At 58.6% G+C, this 15,827-nt stretch overlaps 2 protein-coding genes across 2 annotated transcripts; one reads left to right on the forward strand and one right to left on the reverse strand.

Moving 5' to 3' along the window:
• Positions 1-371: 371 nt before the first annotated feature.
• GM2A (ganglioside GM2 activator) lies at positions 372-4,036 on the reverse strand. The gene is made up of 4 exons (XM_085236733.1): positions 3,802-4,036; positions 2,117-2,269; positions 1,650-1,832; positions 372-1,578 (listed from the first exon to the last, which is right to left on the reverse strand). The coding sequence occupies exons 1-4, from the start codon at positions 3,916-3,918 to the stop codon at positions 1,423-1,425; spliced, it is 609 nt and encodes a 202-aa protein (XP_085092859.1). The 5' UTR covers positions 3,919-4,036; the 3' UTR covers positions 372-1,422.
• A 3,423-nt stretch (positions 4,037-7,459) lies between these two features.
• Positions 7,460-14,264, forward strand: CCDC69 (coiled-coil domain containing 69). Its single transcript, XM_085236732.1, has 9 exons — positions 7,460-7,789; positions 11,032-11,101; positions 11,470-11,615; positions 11,700-11,775; positions 11,920-11,993; positions 12,130-12,231; positions 12,715-12,834; positions 13,076-13,173; positions 13,277-14,264. Exons 1-9 carry the CDS (start codon positions 7,742-7,744, stop codon positions 13,443-13,445), a joined length of 903 nt encoding a protein of 300 aa, XP_085092858.1. The 5' UTR covers positions 7,460-7,741; the 3' UTR covers positions 13,446-14,264.
• The last annotated feature ends 1,563 nt before the right edge of the window (positions 14,265-15,827 follow it).

Consider the following 15,827-nt stretch of genomic DNA (forward strand, 5'->3'; position numbering starts at 1 on the left):
GCTGATGTGTTCCATCAATGTTTCCCACAAGCAAATCCCATTAGTATGTCCCACCAGCCTGTCTCACTAACATGTCCCACCAGTATGTCCTGCCAGCTTGTCCCACCGTGTCCTACCAGTATGCCCCACCACTGCCCCACCAACACACTGAACAAGCAAGTCCTACCAATATGTCCCTCCAGTATGTCCCACCAGTATGTCCCACCACTGTGTCCCTCCAGCATGCCTCCCCCCCCCACCCTCGCACAGCAGTTGGCCTCGTGGTCAGGCTACACACTCAATACCACTGCCCCCACACAGCACTCATGCCCACACCACCTCCAGTTCATCCCAGCCTCTGCCTCCCAAGCACCACAAGGCACCAGATCCACTTTCTGGTAAAAAGATTTATTAAGAACCTGCCTGAAAGGAGGGTGCCATTGGGTATCGGCTGTGAGCAGGGAAGCAGCAGGAGCAGGGTGGGAGGGTGAGCTCTTCTCCAAGCAGAATGACCCCATGCTGCACCAAAGTGAGACGGGGAGAGCTCGGGGCACAGAGCACGGGGAGAACAGCTGCAGGCAAAGTACCTCCCACTGCTCCATGCTGAAATTAAGGCACACACAGCGCCGGGAGGAAGAGCAACCCTACAAGGTGTTGGGCAGGGAGTGATGGATGTGGTGCTGATGGGCCACCCGCACCTTTGGAGCTGATACAGGCATGGGGGGGGTCACACTGGTGTCAGCCAAGCTGAGGGGTCCCCAGATAAGACCTGGGCTGCTGGTCCTGTGCTGGAGTGCAGCACCCTGCCCCAGCTCAGTAGGCAGAATGAGATGAGTGGGACCTGCATCTGTGCTTCAGTAGAGGTGGGTGTGGACACCTGCACAACTCGCCCCGCATCCCTCCAGCCCCTGCATTCCCCACATGTTCTTTCCTTTCCACCTTCAAGAAGTATTGCTTTTCCCTGGAATGTTTTTGTCTGAAACTCCCTTGATGGGATTAAGAAAAGTTTAAAAAAAAAAAAAAGAGGGGTAAGAGTAAAAAATTGTTACCCCAAAAGGCTGGGGGTAGGCTCCAAAGCCACCTCGTTCCAGGTTGGGGACACTGGTGGTGAGGTTGGGGACAGAGGGACAGCAAGGGGGGTCCCTTCTATGTTTGGCAGGAGAGGATTTACCAAGCGGGTACAACGGGGGACCTCTTCCTGGCAGCAGAGTCTCTGACCCTGCAGGTACAGGGCTGGGCAGAGCTTCTGTGCCCACCCAAAGCTTTCCTCTCCTCCTGCTTCAAGTGTCAGTTTGGGACCACAGGGAGGGACAGGGTGGTGGAGGTGTACAGACAGACAGAGCAGCAGATACGGGATGGACATGGGATGGGATGGAGAAGGGATGAGGATGGGATGAGATGAATGAAAAAGGCAGTGGGGAGAGGAGGGATGCCCCCAGCCCCTCACTGGGACTGCAGGGAGAAGCCCAGCTTGACACAGGAGAGTTCCTGCCCCTTGTTGCTGACCACCACCCGCACGCGGTAGTTGCCGTTGGTCATCCAGGAGGGCAGCTCGACTTCGGGCAGGGCGAAGTCGCTGGCGGGCAGTGAGTAGGAGCCCTGCAGAGAGAGAGGCTGCGTGAGCCAACACAGAACCTACAGCACCGAGGGCACCCGGTTGTGGGACGTACCGCCTTGAAGGGGCAGTGGCAGGGGATGCCGTAGGTGAGCAGCGGCTCCGGGCAGGGCGTGCCAGGTGGGATGAGGTTGTCGAGGATGGTGCATACATCATCATAGGTGCAGCTGCCCAGCTGGTCGATGCAGGGCAGTTGGATCCAGAGGTCACCCAAGGCCTTCTCCACCACCAGCACCGCCTGTAAGAAAAGGCAGTGTGCACCCAGCCCTTCCCCTCCTGACCTAAGGAACCTTATGGGTGCCCTAATTCTGCTTTCAGTTTCTCTCATCCCATTGGTTCCTCTTCCTCCATCCTGACCCCCTGAGCAAACTTCCCCCTTCTCACTGCCCCATACATCTGGCCGGGAGGGGGCACCGTGCCCCTGACGTTCCCAAGGACTGCTGTTCCCATACCCATCCCCGGGCATTTCCCAGCTCCTGGGGGGTTGTGAAGCTTGCTGCCCTCCCTCGATCCCATACCCACCTTCAGGGGGGAGGTCATGGCCTTGCTGCTGCTCACGGCCGCGCTGATGCGCAGGGTCCCCGGGATGCTGATGGGGTCGGGTGCCACCGAGAGGCTCTGGAGCACGACGGGATCCCGCCCGTTACCACAGTCCTCCCAGGAAAAGCCACCAACCTGCAGCACCAGGAGAGGCAGATCCTAAACTTTGCCCTGGATTTCTGGGGGGGGCTCATCGCAAACAGTAGATGACCTTCATCCATTCCAAAAAATCCAGTGACATTTACCCTACGCTTCTCAAACTTCCAACTCTGTGAGCCTCAGGATGTTTCAAGAACTCTCCATCAGCAAGCAATTATAACAACCCCCTTTTGTGCTCATTTTCTCCAAAACAGAGTTTCCAGGCTGCGATTTCCATCTCAGCCTGGAAACACTTTGCATGCAAAGAAGGTGAACATTATTTTTCACGCCAGCTCCAGTCACAGAGCAGGAGCTGTGAAAGCAAAAGCAGCAGGAGCTGCATGCTCTCAGGGTGCTGGGATTGGAGCAGCCCCCAGGCGAGCTCTGTTCTGGGAATTGGTTCACACTTTGCACTTCAAATGGGGTTTAAAATTCCCATACTCTCTGGTGCTCGGGGCAGGCTGCTGGGCCTGACTCATCCTGCTGCTCACTGCTCCTCCAGACACCTCGTGGCTCTAATGCTGAGCCAGTTCGGCGAGCAGCTGAAGGAGCCTGGCAAGTCCCGTGGGGTAATGGAAACCCACGGGATGTCACTCAGGAGGGGGACACAGCCTGCACGCCCTGCTGAGCAGCTCGGTGGGCTGGGGGCTCGGAGTCAAAGTGTGGAGTGAAGTGGTGCTCGGAGCCAGCAGTGCTGGCAGCTCCTGCCCCACTGGCTGCACCTTGAGCAGTCCCAGCTTTCAGGACTGGGAGAGCCAGTAGAGAAGAGGGGGTATGGAAACCACAGAGGGAAGATCGGTTGGGGCTGAAGTGGGAGATGCCTGGGCTGTGCACCCCGAGCAAGCCTGGCTACGGCTGCCCTGGAACTGGTGGTGGCTGTATGTCCTGGTGAGGCCGGGTGCCCCGCTGCGTATCTGCTGCCACAACTGCACCGCTGCCCACACAGTCTGCGTGCAGGGCAAGCCAGGACATGGGGCAGCAGCACATCCCGACTTTTGCAAGAGCCCTGAGCCCCTGCTCCTCCCCACCCGCGGGTCTGCAGGCAGAGAGGCTCCACGGCAGGGGAACGGCACAACGTGGGTGCGTGCGGCTGTGCACAGCCCCTCCTGCTGCTTCTCAGCACCCCATCCGACCTGCTGACCCTCTCCCCAAGCGACATCGGCGCCTCGGGAAAACAAAAAAGATCTTTCCCTCCACATCACGTGAAAGTCACGCAGAGGTTTCCCAAAGCCGCCTGAGCGTTTCCCTCTGCACGTCGGTTCTGTGTGTGGGAACCAGAGCTGCGCACCGGGAAGGCGCACAGAGGGGAGGGACAGAGCCGAGCGAGAGGCCGCCGGGCTCCGGCCGAAGGGATGCGGCCGCACTGACATTCCTCTGCGCTTGGAGACGGGCTGAGGCCGAGCCCGAAGCTGCAGCCCTGTCCCCAAGGCGTGGGGATGTTTGTGGGCTCCCTCTTCACCCCGCAGCCCCCCTCGCTCCCACTCACGTCCCCTCTCCCGCAACAGCGAGGCGGGGCCGGTTCCTCTCACCTCCCGCAGCATCCTGGAGCCGCTCCTCTCCACCAGCAGCTGCGGCCGCGCAGCGCCGAGCACCGCCGGGCACAGCGACAGCGCGCAGAGCGCCAGGAACAGCCCCGCCAACAGCATCGTCCGGGGGGGGGCACGGGGGGCAACGCGGGAGGAGAGCGAGAAGGAAAGCAGAGCGGCTGGCAGCGCGGTGCTGGGTTGCACACTGCTATCTGCTCGCCCGGCCCATCTCCTGATTCCCCTCCCTCCGCCCGTGCGTGCTCACACCGTCCTGCCCTCTTTTTTTTTTTTTTTTTTTTTTAATTCCTACCTTGTGTGGGTTGGTTTGGGGTATTCCTTTATTTTGCAAAGAACAGGACTGGAGCGCGGGGATGCTGGGACGGGAAGCGGTTCCCAGGCAGCACGGGAGGGGGGGGGAAGAGGGCATTCAGCTCCCCCCGACCCCGACCCCACAGCCGTGCGCTGGGGCCGCTCCCACCTCGCTCCGCGCAGCCCCCAAATCCCCGCCAGCGGAGCTATCAGAACCCGATGCCGTGCGTGCTGCAGTGGGGTGGGGGCACGCAGCTGGAGGGTTAGCCACCCATCGCCCCCTGCCCATCATTTCAGCATTTAACCCCCCTCCCCGTCCCACTCCTCCCCCTCCGGATGCCGCTCCCCAGCTGTTCTGCCTCCCCCCATCGGCAGCGGGACCAGGGGTGGGCAGGGGGGATGTGAGTGAGGCCGCTCTCAGCCGTTTCCCCCCCCCTTACGCAGACACCCTCTGACCTCCCCGCACTTCTCCCAGCCCCGGGCTCATCCCAGCCCCTGCTGGGCTCTATTTTTAGCTTTCCATCCTTATTTAGCAGCGCGGCCGGCTGGCAGCACGCAGGGAGCGTGCAGGGATGGATGGATGCTGCTCCCACCATCGACGACAACTGTCACTGATCCCCCCCGCTCTGGCTTAAGGGCTGGGAATAAATAGCCCCATTCCTGCTTGCCCTCCTCCTCCTGGAGAGTGGGGGGGAGGGGGAAGTTATCCCCAGGATTGGTTTTCACTGTGGGGCCCCTGAGCACAGCAACAGGGATGGGGATGCATTGGGAGAGGTGTGGGCACAGCTGTGCTTGAGCTTCTGCCCCGTGTCCCTTAGTTTCCATGGCACGAGAAGTTTTCATCCTCCATCCCCATCCTTTCCCCACTTTGTTTTTCTATGTGAAACAAAAATAATAACAACAAAAAGAGAAGAAAGTGTTCTAATGGCAGGTTAAGCACATCTCTGGTAGGAAATTCACAGAGACAGGAATGCTGTGGAATCACTGCTTTTTTCCCCAGGGCAGCAGAAGGTGTGACCCAGATCCACAGAAGGAGATGCTTTCAGGGCCCCATCTCAGACGGAGCTGCAGAGCTCTCCCACTCAAGAGTCACGAGGTTTGCACAGTTCTGGCCAAACATCTTTGATTTGCATAGAAAGGAAGCAGCCGACTGATGGGCAGAGGGGATGGTGATTTCGTGGCTTGTTTACAGCAGCAATCCCTGAGCAAAGCATGGAGGCCAAAGGGCACAACCACAAACCCCACCAGGGCTCCGGATGCAAAATCCTTTGTGGCAGCCCCTGCACCCAGCCCACCACAGCTGGGGCTGGAGGGAGAGCCGGGGCACTTCAGCAGCTTGCGTAAGTGCTTCTCTTATCAATCAGCTTTGGCAAACACTTGAAAGCACCATCGTACAAATTAACTCTGCGCTGGGTCAGCAGGCGTCCTGCTTACAGGAATTCAGCTGATTGTGAGACAAACCTTCCCAGGTTCACTTTTCCAGGTAAAGCCCTTGAGATGTCTCCAGGTGCTGCCATTCCTGGGAACACCCACTCATAGAAATCACAGAACCATTGGAGTCAGAAAGACCCTTAGAGGCCATCTGCAGTCAGCAGGGAGACATCGTATTGACTCTGTCCTGCCATCACCCAGAGCCCAGCTGGAAAGGTGTTCAGTGGTAGAAAGGCATTGCGACCAACTCCAGAACAAAGGGAGCAAATCATGCTTAGTGGCTGAGGGGAGGGGCAGCAGGGCTGACAGGGAAACCTCCGGCAGGGACATCCCACACAGGAAAGATTGGAGAAATGGAGAAATTGCTAAAAATGAAGTTAAAGTCAGAGAGGGCGGCCCAAACACTGAGTGCAGGGTCATACAGGGGCTACAGAAGCAGGGTGCTGGGGCCGGTCCCGATGCATGGGCCCCTTCCCAAGCCCCAGCTCTGCTCCCACATCTCCTGCAATGCTTCCACAGCCAAGAGAAGCCCCATCTACAGCCAAGCTCTGCAGCACAGGGACACCTCGGCACAACCCTTCTGCACCCCAAGTTCCCAACAGCATGCGTGCAAGGCACGATGCCAGCTGACACTCAGCTGTGTGCACAGCTGCCTCTGTTTCAGGAATGCGACTTCAGCCCAAAAATACACCCATCCTTTTGTGCTCACCTCCGAAATCTGGACCAGGATTTGTAACTAACCCCGGAGAGGTGGAGACCGGCTCCTCACAGCCTTTTATCCCAGCTGCAATCTGCTCGGCCTGCCAAATAAGTGCTCTCCGTGGGGATGGAGACCTGCCCCGTGTGTTGCTGTGGGGAGATAAGAGCAGGGACGCTCCCGGTGGTTCCAAACATAGGACGGATGCCAGGAAGCAGCTCTGACTCACAAACTTCACCCAAGTGAAGCAGCATCTACTCAGGGAGGACGCGGCATCTGGTCCCACTGGTCCCCACCCCCTGATCCCAGTGACATTTCACAACCCCACTTGGAAGAGAGGTGTTCCCACCAGGCAGGGTTACCAGGAACACCGCCTGGCAGCGCAGTGACGGAGCACCTCCAGCACCTCCGTCACCTCCTGCGCTGGGACGGCTCCCAGGGGCAGTTTGGACAATGTCAGAATAGAAACTTGTTGACAAAAACTGGCAGTGTTTCCATACAGACACTGCCTTGTGATCGGGTTGGGACGTTTATTTCAGCAGTGGTGGGCATGAAGTTGGGTGGGTTTTTTTGTTTTTGTTTCTTTTCTTTTTTTTTTTTTTTTTTCAGATCCGGACTCTTCTTTCTTTTTCTTTTTCTTCTTTTTCCCTTCTATTTTTTCTTTTTTCTTTCTTCTTCCTTTTATTTTCCCTTTCCCACTCCATTTCCTCTTTCCCTTTCCTTTTTCCTCTCCATTTCCTTTCTATTTATTTTAGACCCTTTTAAAAAAAATCATCACAACCAAAAAGCGCAGAGGAACCTGCCCTCTTTGGCAGCAGTTGTGAGACAGGACACTCCAACCCCTCCTGTTCGGAGCCCATTTCCAAACCACAGGATTTCCTGCTTGAATCATGGCACTCTGCCCCCAGCCCAGGGGGTATCTGGGGCGCTGAGGAGGAGGTGAGCAGGACACGGCCCCCCCAGGCACTGCAGACAACAGTGAAAGCACAGCCCACCCGGAGCAGAACAAAACCGCTCCCAAACCAGCACCTTCCCCCAAGTACCCCACAGCAAACTCTAATCCTAACCCCAACCCATCTCTTCCTCAGGGGTTTCCCCCTCAGCTCCTGCCGCACCCCAGCCCCGCGCAGGGTCCCCACCCACATCGGAGCACCCCGAGCACACGGGGGGGTTACCGGGCCGGATCGTCCCCGCTGTGCACCCAGGGACAGCCCCCGGGGGCGGGCAAGCAGCTGCGGGGGGGGAGAGGGGGGGCTGCCCGCTGCTGGGGGTGCAGAGCACCCTCTCCCGGCGCCGCCTGTGAGCAGCCACGGCGATTCGGGACTTTATTAATTAATTTCTTTTTTTTTTTTTTTCCCCTCTTCTGCCGTCCCAGCTGGGGCGGCTCGTCCCGGCCCGACCCGTCCCGTCCCCTCCGGTGCCGCCGCTCTCCGCGGAAGCCGCCGCCCGCCCGTCGGGGGATGACGGCGCGCCCCGCGCCCCGAGCCTGAGCGCCTCCGGGCTTCCATGGGCGGCTCCGGCAGCGCCCTGCGCTGCTGCCCCGCCGGCGGCAAGGTAGTGGAGCCGGGTCTGCCGGGAGCCGGGCTGGGGGTGCGTGGTGAGGGCTTGAGGGAGGTGGGAGCTGGCGTGGAGATGCGGTTTGGGGCTGGGAGTTTGCGCGGAGTTTGGTTTGCGTGGAGTTGGGGTCTGTGTGGGGTTAGGGTGGCGGGGAGCCCCACTTTGCTGTGCTGTTGAGGTCCCGGAGGTCCCGGTCCCGGAGCAGCCACCTGCCGTGCTGCATCCACGTGGGGGAGAAGCCCCACAGCACGTGGAAGCTCATACCGAGGGGGTGCAGCATCAGTGTAATGGTGTTAGAAGTGCTTATTTCACATAGGATTCGTCCCCAGCTTGATGCTTGCCATCCTCCCATAGCATCCTCCATGTCCCAGAAGTGGTTCCCCCCTCCCCACCCTTGTTCCAATGTACCCATCCTGCCCAAAGTTACACTCTTCCAGGGAAATGCTTTGAGTCCTCCAGCGCACGGGTGAGGTCTTCTGCAAGTTAAACCTCAGACATTATCACCCTTTTCTTTTTGCCACGCTCACACTCCTTTACCCCCCACCATTGGCCTCAGGGCTGTTTGTGAGTTGGATGTGCTGCGTGCTGCTGTCGATGGGTGCTGGATGGGCAGCAAGGAAGTTGGCACAGCCCCGCAGTGCCCCCATGGCCCTGTGCAGGGGGGCAGTGGGAACACACAGCTGAAACACTGCAGGATGTGGGGGGGGAGCAGGCACGGCCCCGCAGCCAGCAAGTGTCTTATTTACAGCACTCGAGAGCTTGGCTGCTTCTCTGTATCATGGAAAAAACCGCTCTTCTCTGTGTCATGAGACCAAATGCTTCTGGGCTGGTTGATGACGCTGAGAGCTTGCGGGAAGGGGGGCACGGGGCAGGGAGAACCCACAGCCCCACGGCCCCAGGTGCTGAGAAGCACACATGTACCGAAATGCGGAAATTTCAGTCTGCAGACACCTCCCTTCCTGCGCCCGCTCTCTAACTCTTCTGTTCATCCACTCAGCTTGCTGCAGTTTGCACCCCACACAACGTCCCCGCTGCTATGACTCAGGTGCATTAATCCCGAAAGCAGCGCTGAAAATCCCCTTTATGGCCAAAAGAGGTAAAGGAAGGCACACAGCACAGCCACCCATGTCCTCCTGCCCAGGGCACCGCAGCGCGCAGTGTGAGACCTCCACCCTCCCACTGCTGATGGATGGGCCTTTGAAGCACATCCCTTGGGGTGGGGAACCCCAGAAACCCCCAGGACAGAGGGGTCCCCACGGGGGAATGTGACCGGCCCCATGGCAGAGGTGACTTTGGGGTGCAGCAGCAGCCGGGGGAGGCACTGCTGGGCAGCCACATCCTCCCCAGCAACAGCGGCTGATAACCCTACAATTCAATGATTCTGTGATAAAGCAGTGGGGGCAGGTGGAAGCCCGGCTCCAGGGGCCCCTTCCCCTCCATTTGTGCTCACTGCTTGGTTGGATGCCTTTCAGAGAGATCAGGGCTGAGGCTTGGATGCTTTCCAGGGCTGGGGTGAGTTTGTTTTGGAGATATAGGAACTATATGTAGCAGCGGGAGGCAGGGGAAGGTCAGAATGCAAAACGTGGGGCTGTCGGCGGCTGATCCGACTGTACAGGGGTGAGAATCACCCTGAAACAACCGCTGCAGGAGAGCAGCAGAATGCAGGCCCCATGTACCCTGCACTGAGCATCTGCTGAGACCTAGGGAGGTGCTTTAGGGCCATCAGCCAAATCCTGTCCCCCCTCTCCACAGGCACTAAGCAATACCCAGCAGCCCAACTGGGATTTGAATGTTCGTTTCCTGCCTCTGTGTGATTTCATTTGCTTACCACAACATTGCGTGGTTTCGTTGCTTCGCGTAAAGCAGGAAAAGAGGAAGAAAACACAGCGCACAAAAGCACTGAGAGCTGAGGCAGAAGCCCACAGCTGCCTGCAGGTGCATGGGTGCACACACACCTCGAGGTGCTGCAGGTTCAGGGGGAAACTGCTCAGAACTGGCCCTGAACAGTTTTGCTCCACCGTTAGAAATATTTTGTTGTAAGAATTTGAGTATATACATGTATGTTTTAATTTTGTTTTAAGCTAGAGGGTGGTTTTGGCATGAGCCTCTCCAAACCTGAATGCCTCTCCAAATGTCTTCATGCTGAAACATCGCAGAACCAGAACAGCAGCACCTGCAGACATTCTGTGTGGTTCTCCCAGTGCAAACCCCGCTGCAGCCAGAGCAGCTCTGGGGCTGCTGTACACGTGTTTAGCTTTCAGCCACTTGGTTTTGGTTTTTGTGATGAAGCTCTCCTCCAAGATAGAGGAGCACTCAAGAGCTCATTGAGCTGCAGACACTCAGTTGCTCCCAGAGGTGCTGTCACCTGCAGACTTAGGGCAGGTATTCAGATCTGGAAAGGCTGACACACTTCTCACCCCAGGCAATGGTTCCGGAGCAGATGTAGTTGCCTGAAATCAACTTGATGGGCAGCAAAGAGGCTCTGAGGCTCCATTCCACTGAACGTGGGCACAGGAGAGAGGGAAAAGTGCCCCAGAGCCGTGCTGGGGACATGGTCTGTGCACAGCCGGTCCCTCAGCATCACCTTCATGCTGCTTTGAGCACCCTGGGCTGCATCCCCCTGGCTGTGCCATGCCATGCCCTCTCACAGTCTTCTGATCAGATTTACATCTAAGACCTACTTCTGGAAGGTGTCCCCAAAGCCTCCATGGCCATTGTGCAGCCATGTGAGGCACAGAACATGCCGTGGCGTTTCCACCTTGCACCCTTCCCGCAACTGAGTCTCAGACACAGGGAACCCTTTGGCAGGCTTGCCTGGCTCTTAAATCCCCATTTCCCATTCCCAATGCCCTGAAGGATCAGCTCGGGGCTGGAGCTGAGCTGCAGGCAGGGAAGAGCCCGACCTCAGCATGCCGCGTTCACACTGCACACGGCAAATCCCGGCTGCCTCCACCAACACCATAGAAGGGCAGATGCAGCCGGGGCTTCCCAGAGGCTCAGCGTTCCCGGCTCTCTGGCAGCACGCTTCCGTGCAGCTGCAAAAGAGGGGCAGCAAGGGAGCGGAGCAGCACCGTTCCTGTTTGCTTTGCTTTGCTTTTTTCTCCAGCCAGGCTCCCTAATGGGGTTTGTATTTGGTCACGGTGCATCCCAGGGAAATAGGGATGGAGGAGGGTGAAAGGGACTCGGACAGAAGTTTTGCTGTCCCATCCTATTGTGCATATCATGTTTTTCTTGGCCAGAGGCAGCAAAAAGGCAAGCAACAGCAGGGAGCGCCTGGCCAGGAGCTCAGCGCCTGGAGGACAGAGAATGGTGAGAAGGAAATGTCTGTCTCCATCGACGCACTCACTCAGGGCATTGCTACAAAAGTAAAACAGTAAAACAGTCCCCATGAGGCTGATGGAGGCTCGGGGTGATGCCCCAGCTCCAGCACGGGAAGGGATGAAGAAATCCCAGTGGCATCCCAATGGTGTCGTAGTGGCATCCCATCATCTTGGACAGATCGGCCATCCCCGGGGCAGGAGGCAATAGGGTTGCCTCCTCTCACAGCCTGCTAACGCCATCCCAATTAGTGCTAATTTGCACTGAGTGTGTTGGGAGGAGGGATTTGTCCAGTGGAAGAGAACGGAGGGGCTGACACCAGCGGGATGTTCCCGGTTTCAGCCCCGTATGTTTTGCAGCCAATGGAGCCGGCAAGGAGCAGGCAGCGCTGGGGGAGGAGCACGGTGCTGAGGCAGTGAAACTGCTCCAAGGACAGGAGGAGGAGGAGAGGCTGCGAGGAGCCCGGGCGGCAGAGAATGAGGAACAGCGAGGTGCCAGCACCCAGGTGGGTCAGGAATCAGGATGCTGCGGGGTGCACTGCTTGGCTGCAGGGACAGCCTATGGGACATTCAGAGTCTGTCATCTCCAGGTGGAAAAGGGAGAGGACCTGGAGCTGAAGGAGAAGTTTGATGCCCTGAGGAGAGAGCATGAGGAGACCCTGCAAGGTGAGATCCCTGGGCGGAGCAATGTTCCCCACAACCCCCATCCGCTCCCCACAGCCTCTCCAGTTCGTGTGGGGCTGTGGGACGTGGGGATGCCACCGCTGGTGTCTTCGTGCCAGTGACACTCAGCTCTTGTTTCCCCGACAGAGCTCCAAAGAGTGCACGAGCAGGAGAAGCTGCTGCTGGCAGAGTCCCACCACAAGTCCCAAGAAGCTTTACAGGTACCCATGGGGAAATCCTCAGCCCTAGGAGGACCATCTTGGGGTCTCCGGTGTGCCGTGCAGTCCTGGTGTTATTGGGCTGCCTCTGCTGGAGAAAAAATCCCAGCTGCCTCCTGCTTCTTCCCCTGCTGCCCAGGAGACCATCGCCGTGCTGAAGTCCCAACTGCAGTCTTTCCAGGACAGGATGAAACGGGTGGAGGAATCACTGCTGAGCAGGGACTACAAGAAGCACATCGAGGTGCTGGGACACACAGCTGGTGGCCTTTGAAGGACACCCAGGGTGCAAATATCGTGGAGTCATAGAATGACTTGGGTTGGAAGAGGCCTTCAAGCCAATCCAGTTCCAACCCCCTGCCAAGGAAGGGCTGCCACCCACTGGATCAGGCTGCCCAGGGCACATATTGGTGTCAGGGAGGTGTCCTGTCCCTGGGAGGTTGGCACAAAGCTTCTCTGATGGAGCCCAGCAACGGATGCACAGGGGGCACTGGGACAGCTAAAGGGGTGAAATGCCATTCCTGGGAGGCGTGTGGGCTGTTTGGGTCTCTTGAACAAGAGTGAAGGGCAAATCTTGGCACACTGAATGTACAAACCCACTGTGGGCATGAAGGACCCCAGCTGCGAGCACCATCCCAGCAGGGTCACACATGGGCAAATAAGCCAAGGTGGAAGCACCAAGTGCCCACCCCACTGCCATTCTGACCCTCCTCCCCCGTAACCCTAGGAGCATGGGAGCCCCAGTCCCTTCTGGGAGCAGGAGCTGGAGAGCTTTCACTTTGTCATCGAGATGAAAAATGAGCATATCCACGGCTTGGACAAGAAGCTGCTGAACCTGGAGAGTGTGGTGGGTTCAAGAGGGGTGCAGATGAGTTTTGCTCTTTCTATCTCTTGATATTCACCCGAATGTATCTCTTCTCCCCACCTGAATACTGACCAGTATCTCTGGCTGAGTGAAGCTGGATGGAGCCTGGTTCCTCCCTTGGGGCAGGGAGGTGCCACTGAGATGGCTTCCCACTGAGCGCAGCACTGGGGAACACAAGTGGGTGCTCCCCAGCCCTCTTCTCACCCTGGTGTTCCCCTTGCAGGCAGAGAGAAACCTTCTGCTGGAGGAGAAGGTGAAGACCTTGCAGCAAGAGAATGAGGACCTGCAGGTGCGCACCCAGAACCACCTGGTGATGACAAGGTAAGCACACATCCATCAGCTTCATGGTCGAGGGTGGTACCTGAGGAGGCACAAGGGACAGTGGTGGGGACTTGAATCCCACAGCATTGCCCTTTGCCCACAGGCAGCTGTCAGAGGAGCTGCTGGCCATCCGTGGGGCGCTGGAGAAGGAGTCGAAGCTGCGGGAGCAGGCTCACCACGAGAAGGAGGAGCTGCTGTACCGCGTGCTCAACGGGGGGGATGGCTGCCCCTTCCCCATTGCTGCCAGTGACGTGCCTCTCATCGCCACGTAGTGCACAGCCCAGGGGGTGGCACGGCTAGGAGTGCCCCCACACTCCAGGGCTGGCCCTTGGGGTGGCCCTGTGCAATGGAGCACTTCCCAGGACGCCTGCACCTGCCTTTCCCCGGCCTCTGCTGCAGGGGGGGGCACGCTGTGCCATTCCCACACCCCTTTTCTGGGGGTGAGCAGGGTCAGCTGGAACTCACAGACGTGCGTGGGGGTTGGATCTGACCTAGCACTTGGCTCTGAGAGTATCCAGCATCAGTGCTGCCTGGAGGTGGGATGGGCATGGGATGTGCTGGTCCCATTCCTTGGGGCAGGTGGGCAGTCAGAGCTCCCTGCTGCCACCTCCATCTCCAGCATCAGCTCCCAGGGACCTTTCCCACGCCCAGGTATGACCCTGCTCACTGCCACACCACAGCCGAGCCCTGCCTGTCCCTCTGCAATCAGCCGGCACCACCAGCCTCATCTTCTCTCCCAGTGCTGGGTAGAGATGCACACCTGGGAGCAGAGCATCCTTCCACAGGATGCCAGCAGGTCACATCCCCCTGCTCCAAGCCAGGGGACTCCAACAGGGCCGTGGGGCCACCGCACATAGATGGACACAGGTATGGGCTGGATGCACACAGCACTTTCCCCTGGGCACACATGAGCGTGGTGGAACAGTCACCACTCCAGAGGTTGTCATCAGTCTGTCCCCTCCTTGGGGCTGTGTAGTCGGGGTGTGGGTGTCTGTGCGTGTGTTTGTGTGTGTGTGTGTGAGTTGTGCACTAGGCCAACGTGCTACTGGCTGTAACAATGACAAGTTGATGAGAAGCAGCAGCCTCGAGAACCCAGTGTCAGTGTTTTTGGGGTCTGGTGGGGTGGCAGAAAAATAACAAAACCAGCAAAAAAGCTTGACTGCTTTATCCTCTCTGAACAAAGCTCCTTTGGCAGGGGCTTGCCTTGAGGGTTGGGGCTGCTCAAGGACAGCAGCTCCCTGTGCACAGGGTGGATGAAGCCAGGTGCTGGGGACCAGGCCGTCCCTTCCAGCCCTCCCCAGGCACATGGGCACTGCATCCCCAGCGCTGTCCTCCTGCAGCTCCCGGGGCTGGTGGTTCTCAGCACTGTGCCAGATCCCATAGCCAAAGTAAATGAAGAAACCTGGGAGTGGGCAGAATAGAGTGGGGGGCTCTCTGCCCTCTCCTCCAAACTCTTTGGGCCATGGATCAGAGGACGGGATGCTCCCACTGCCCTTTCCTAGTAAAGCAGGCATCTCTCCACCATCCACTTCCCACCAGCAGAGCAAAGCAAGGTGCAGGGCTTACCAAGGGCCATCCAAAGCAGGTACCGCAGCCATGCGGCCGCACTGAGCTGTGCCATCAGGCAGCTGTTGGCAGTGATGCTGAGCAGTGGCAGGAAGGGCAGGCAGGGAACCTACAGCCGTCAGGTCATGGGGTCAGCCTGGACCCCTTGGGGGAGCTGCAGCCTACTTGGGCTCTGTGCTGTGGCTATGGCAAGGGGAAGCCCAACCCCATCACTGGGATATGGGGCTCTGAGGGGTGCTGCCACCCAGCCCCTGCTGTGGAAATGGGTGCTCATGGGGTGGTTTGGCTGATGGGTGCTGCACTGGGGCAGGAGGTGCTGCAGGTGCTCCATCCCCCAAATCCCTTTCCCTAGGGAAGGTCCCTGAGGCCGCTTTGCTCACCATGAAAGATGCTCTCTCCCGGCTCTGGGGCTGCCTCCGGACGAGCAGAGCGGCCACCAGGATTCCCAGCAGCAGCAGAACCAGGGCAGCCCCGCAGCCGGCCCCATAGGCATGCAGGCAGGGCAGCGCGGCACCGCTAAGCCCACTGACGGCACCGAGCAGCGCGGCTGCGGGGATACGGGTCAGTGCCTTAGGAGCAGCTCCCTGCGGTGACAAGGGACAGGGGGCCGGGGTGGGAGCTGACAGCTCGGGACTGCCTGCGTAGCTTTTAGCATGGAAAGCAGAAAGAGAGAGAGGCTCCAGGAGAGGGCAGGAGGGAGCTCAGCGTGTGCTGCAGGGCGTGATCCTGCCCACCCCGCCACGTCCCCACGGGTCCACCCACACCAGCTCTCCCATAGCCCCCATGTGTACCGATGGCCAGCAGAGCCCAGGACACCACGGTGTAGGAATGCGGGGTGGGATGGCGGGGTGGCCGCAGCACAGCCTGCCACCAGGACTGTGCCACCGGGACCTTCCTCACAGGAACATCCTGGGTGCAGGGCTCAGGGCGGTACCTGAGCAGATGTTCAACATCAGGCAGTGATGCTGTATGTCCCCAACCCCCCAGCCCACCCTGCAGCCACACCTGAGCAGAAGCACGCAGCCAGCCACCAGTGAGTAGGACAGCAGTGTGCCAAGGGACATGGTGTCCACCAGAGCCTTCAGGTC

The sequence above is a fragment of the Meleagris gallopavo genome, chromosome 15 (assembly GCF_905368555.1).
Source record: "Meleagris gallopavo chromosome 15, MGAL_WU_HG_1.1, whole genome shotgun sequence".
In the NCBI taxonomy this organism is placed as follows: domain Eukaryota; kingdom Metazoa; phylum Chordata; class Aves; order Galliformes; family Phasianidae; genus Meleagris; species Meleagris gallopavo.

What these genes read in the sequence shown, in the direction of transcription:
- CCDC69 (XM_085236732.1), top strand. Translation starts at nt 7,742, where the DNA reads ATGGGCGGCTCCGGCAGCGCCCTGCGCTGCTGCCCCGCCGGCGGCAAG. An exon ending in GCTGCCCCGCCGGCGGCAAG is followed by an intron (nt 7,790 to 11,031) that starts GTAGTGGAGCCG and finishes TTTCTTGGCCAG; the next exon opens with AGGCAGCAAAAAGGCAAGCA. An exon ending in AGCGAGGTGCCAGCACCCAG is followed by an intron (nt 11,616 to 11,699) that starts GTGGGTCAGGAA and finishes TGTCATCTCCAG; the next exon opens with GTGGAAAAGGGAGAGGACCT.
- GM2A (XM_085236733.1), bottom strand. Translation starts at nt 3,918, where the DNA reads ATGCTGTTGGCGGGGCTGTTCCTGGCGCTCTGCGCGCTGTCGCTGTGC. An exon ending in GCTCCAGGATGCTGCGGGAG is followed by an intron (nt 2,270 to 3,801) that starts GTGAGAGGAACC and finishes CTGGTGCTGCAG; the next exon opens with GTTGGTGGCTTTTCCTGGGA. An exon ending in GCCACTGCCCCTTCAAGGCG is followed by an intron (nt 1,579 to 1,649) that starts GTACGTCCCACA and finishes CTCTCTCTGCAG; the next exon opens with GGCTCCTACTCACTGCCCGC.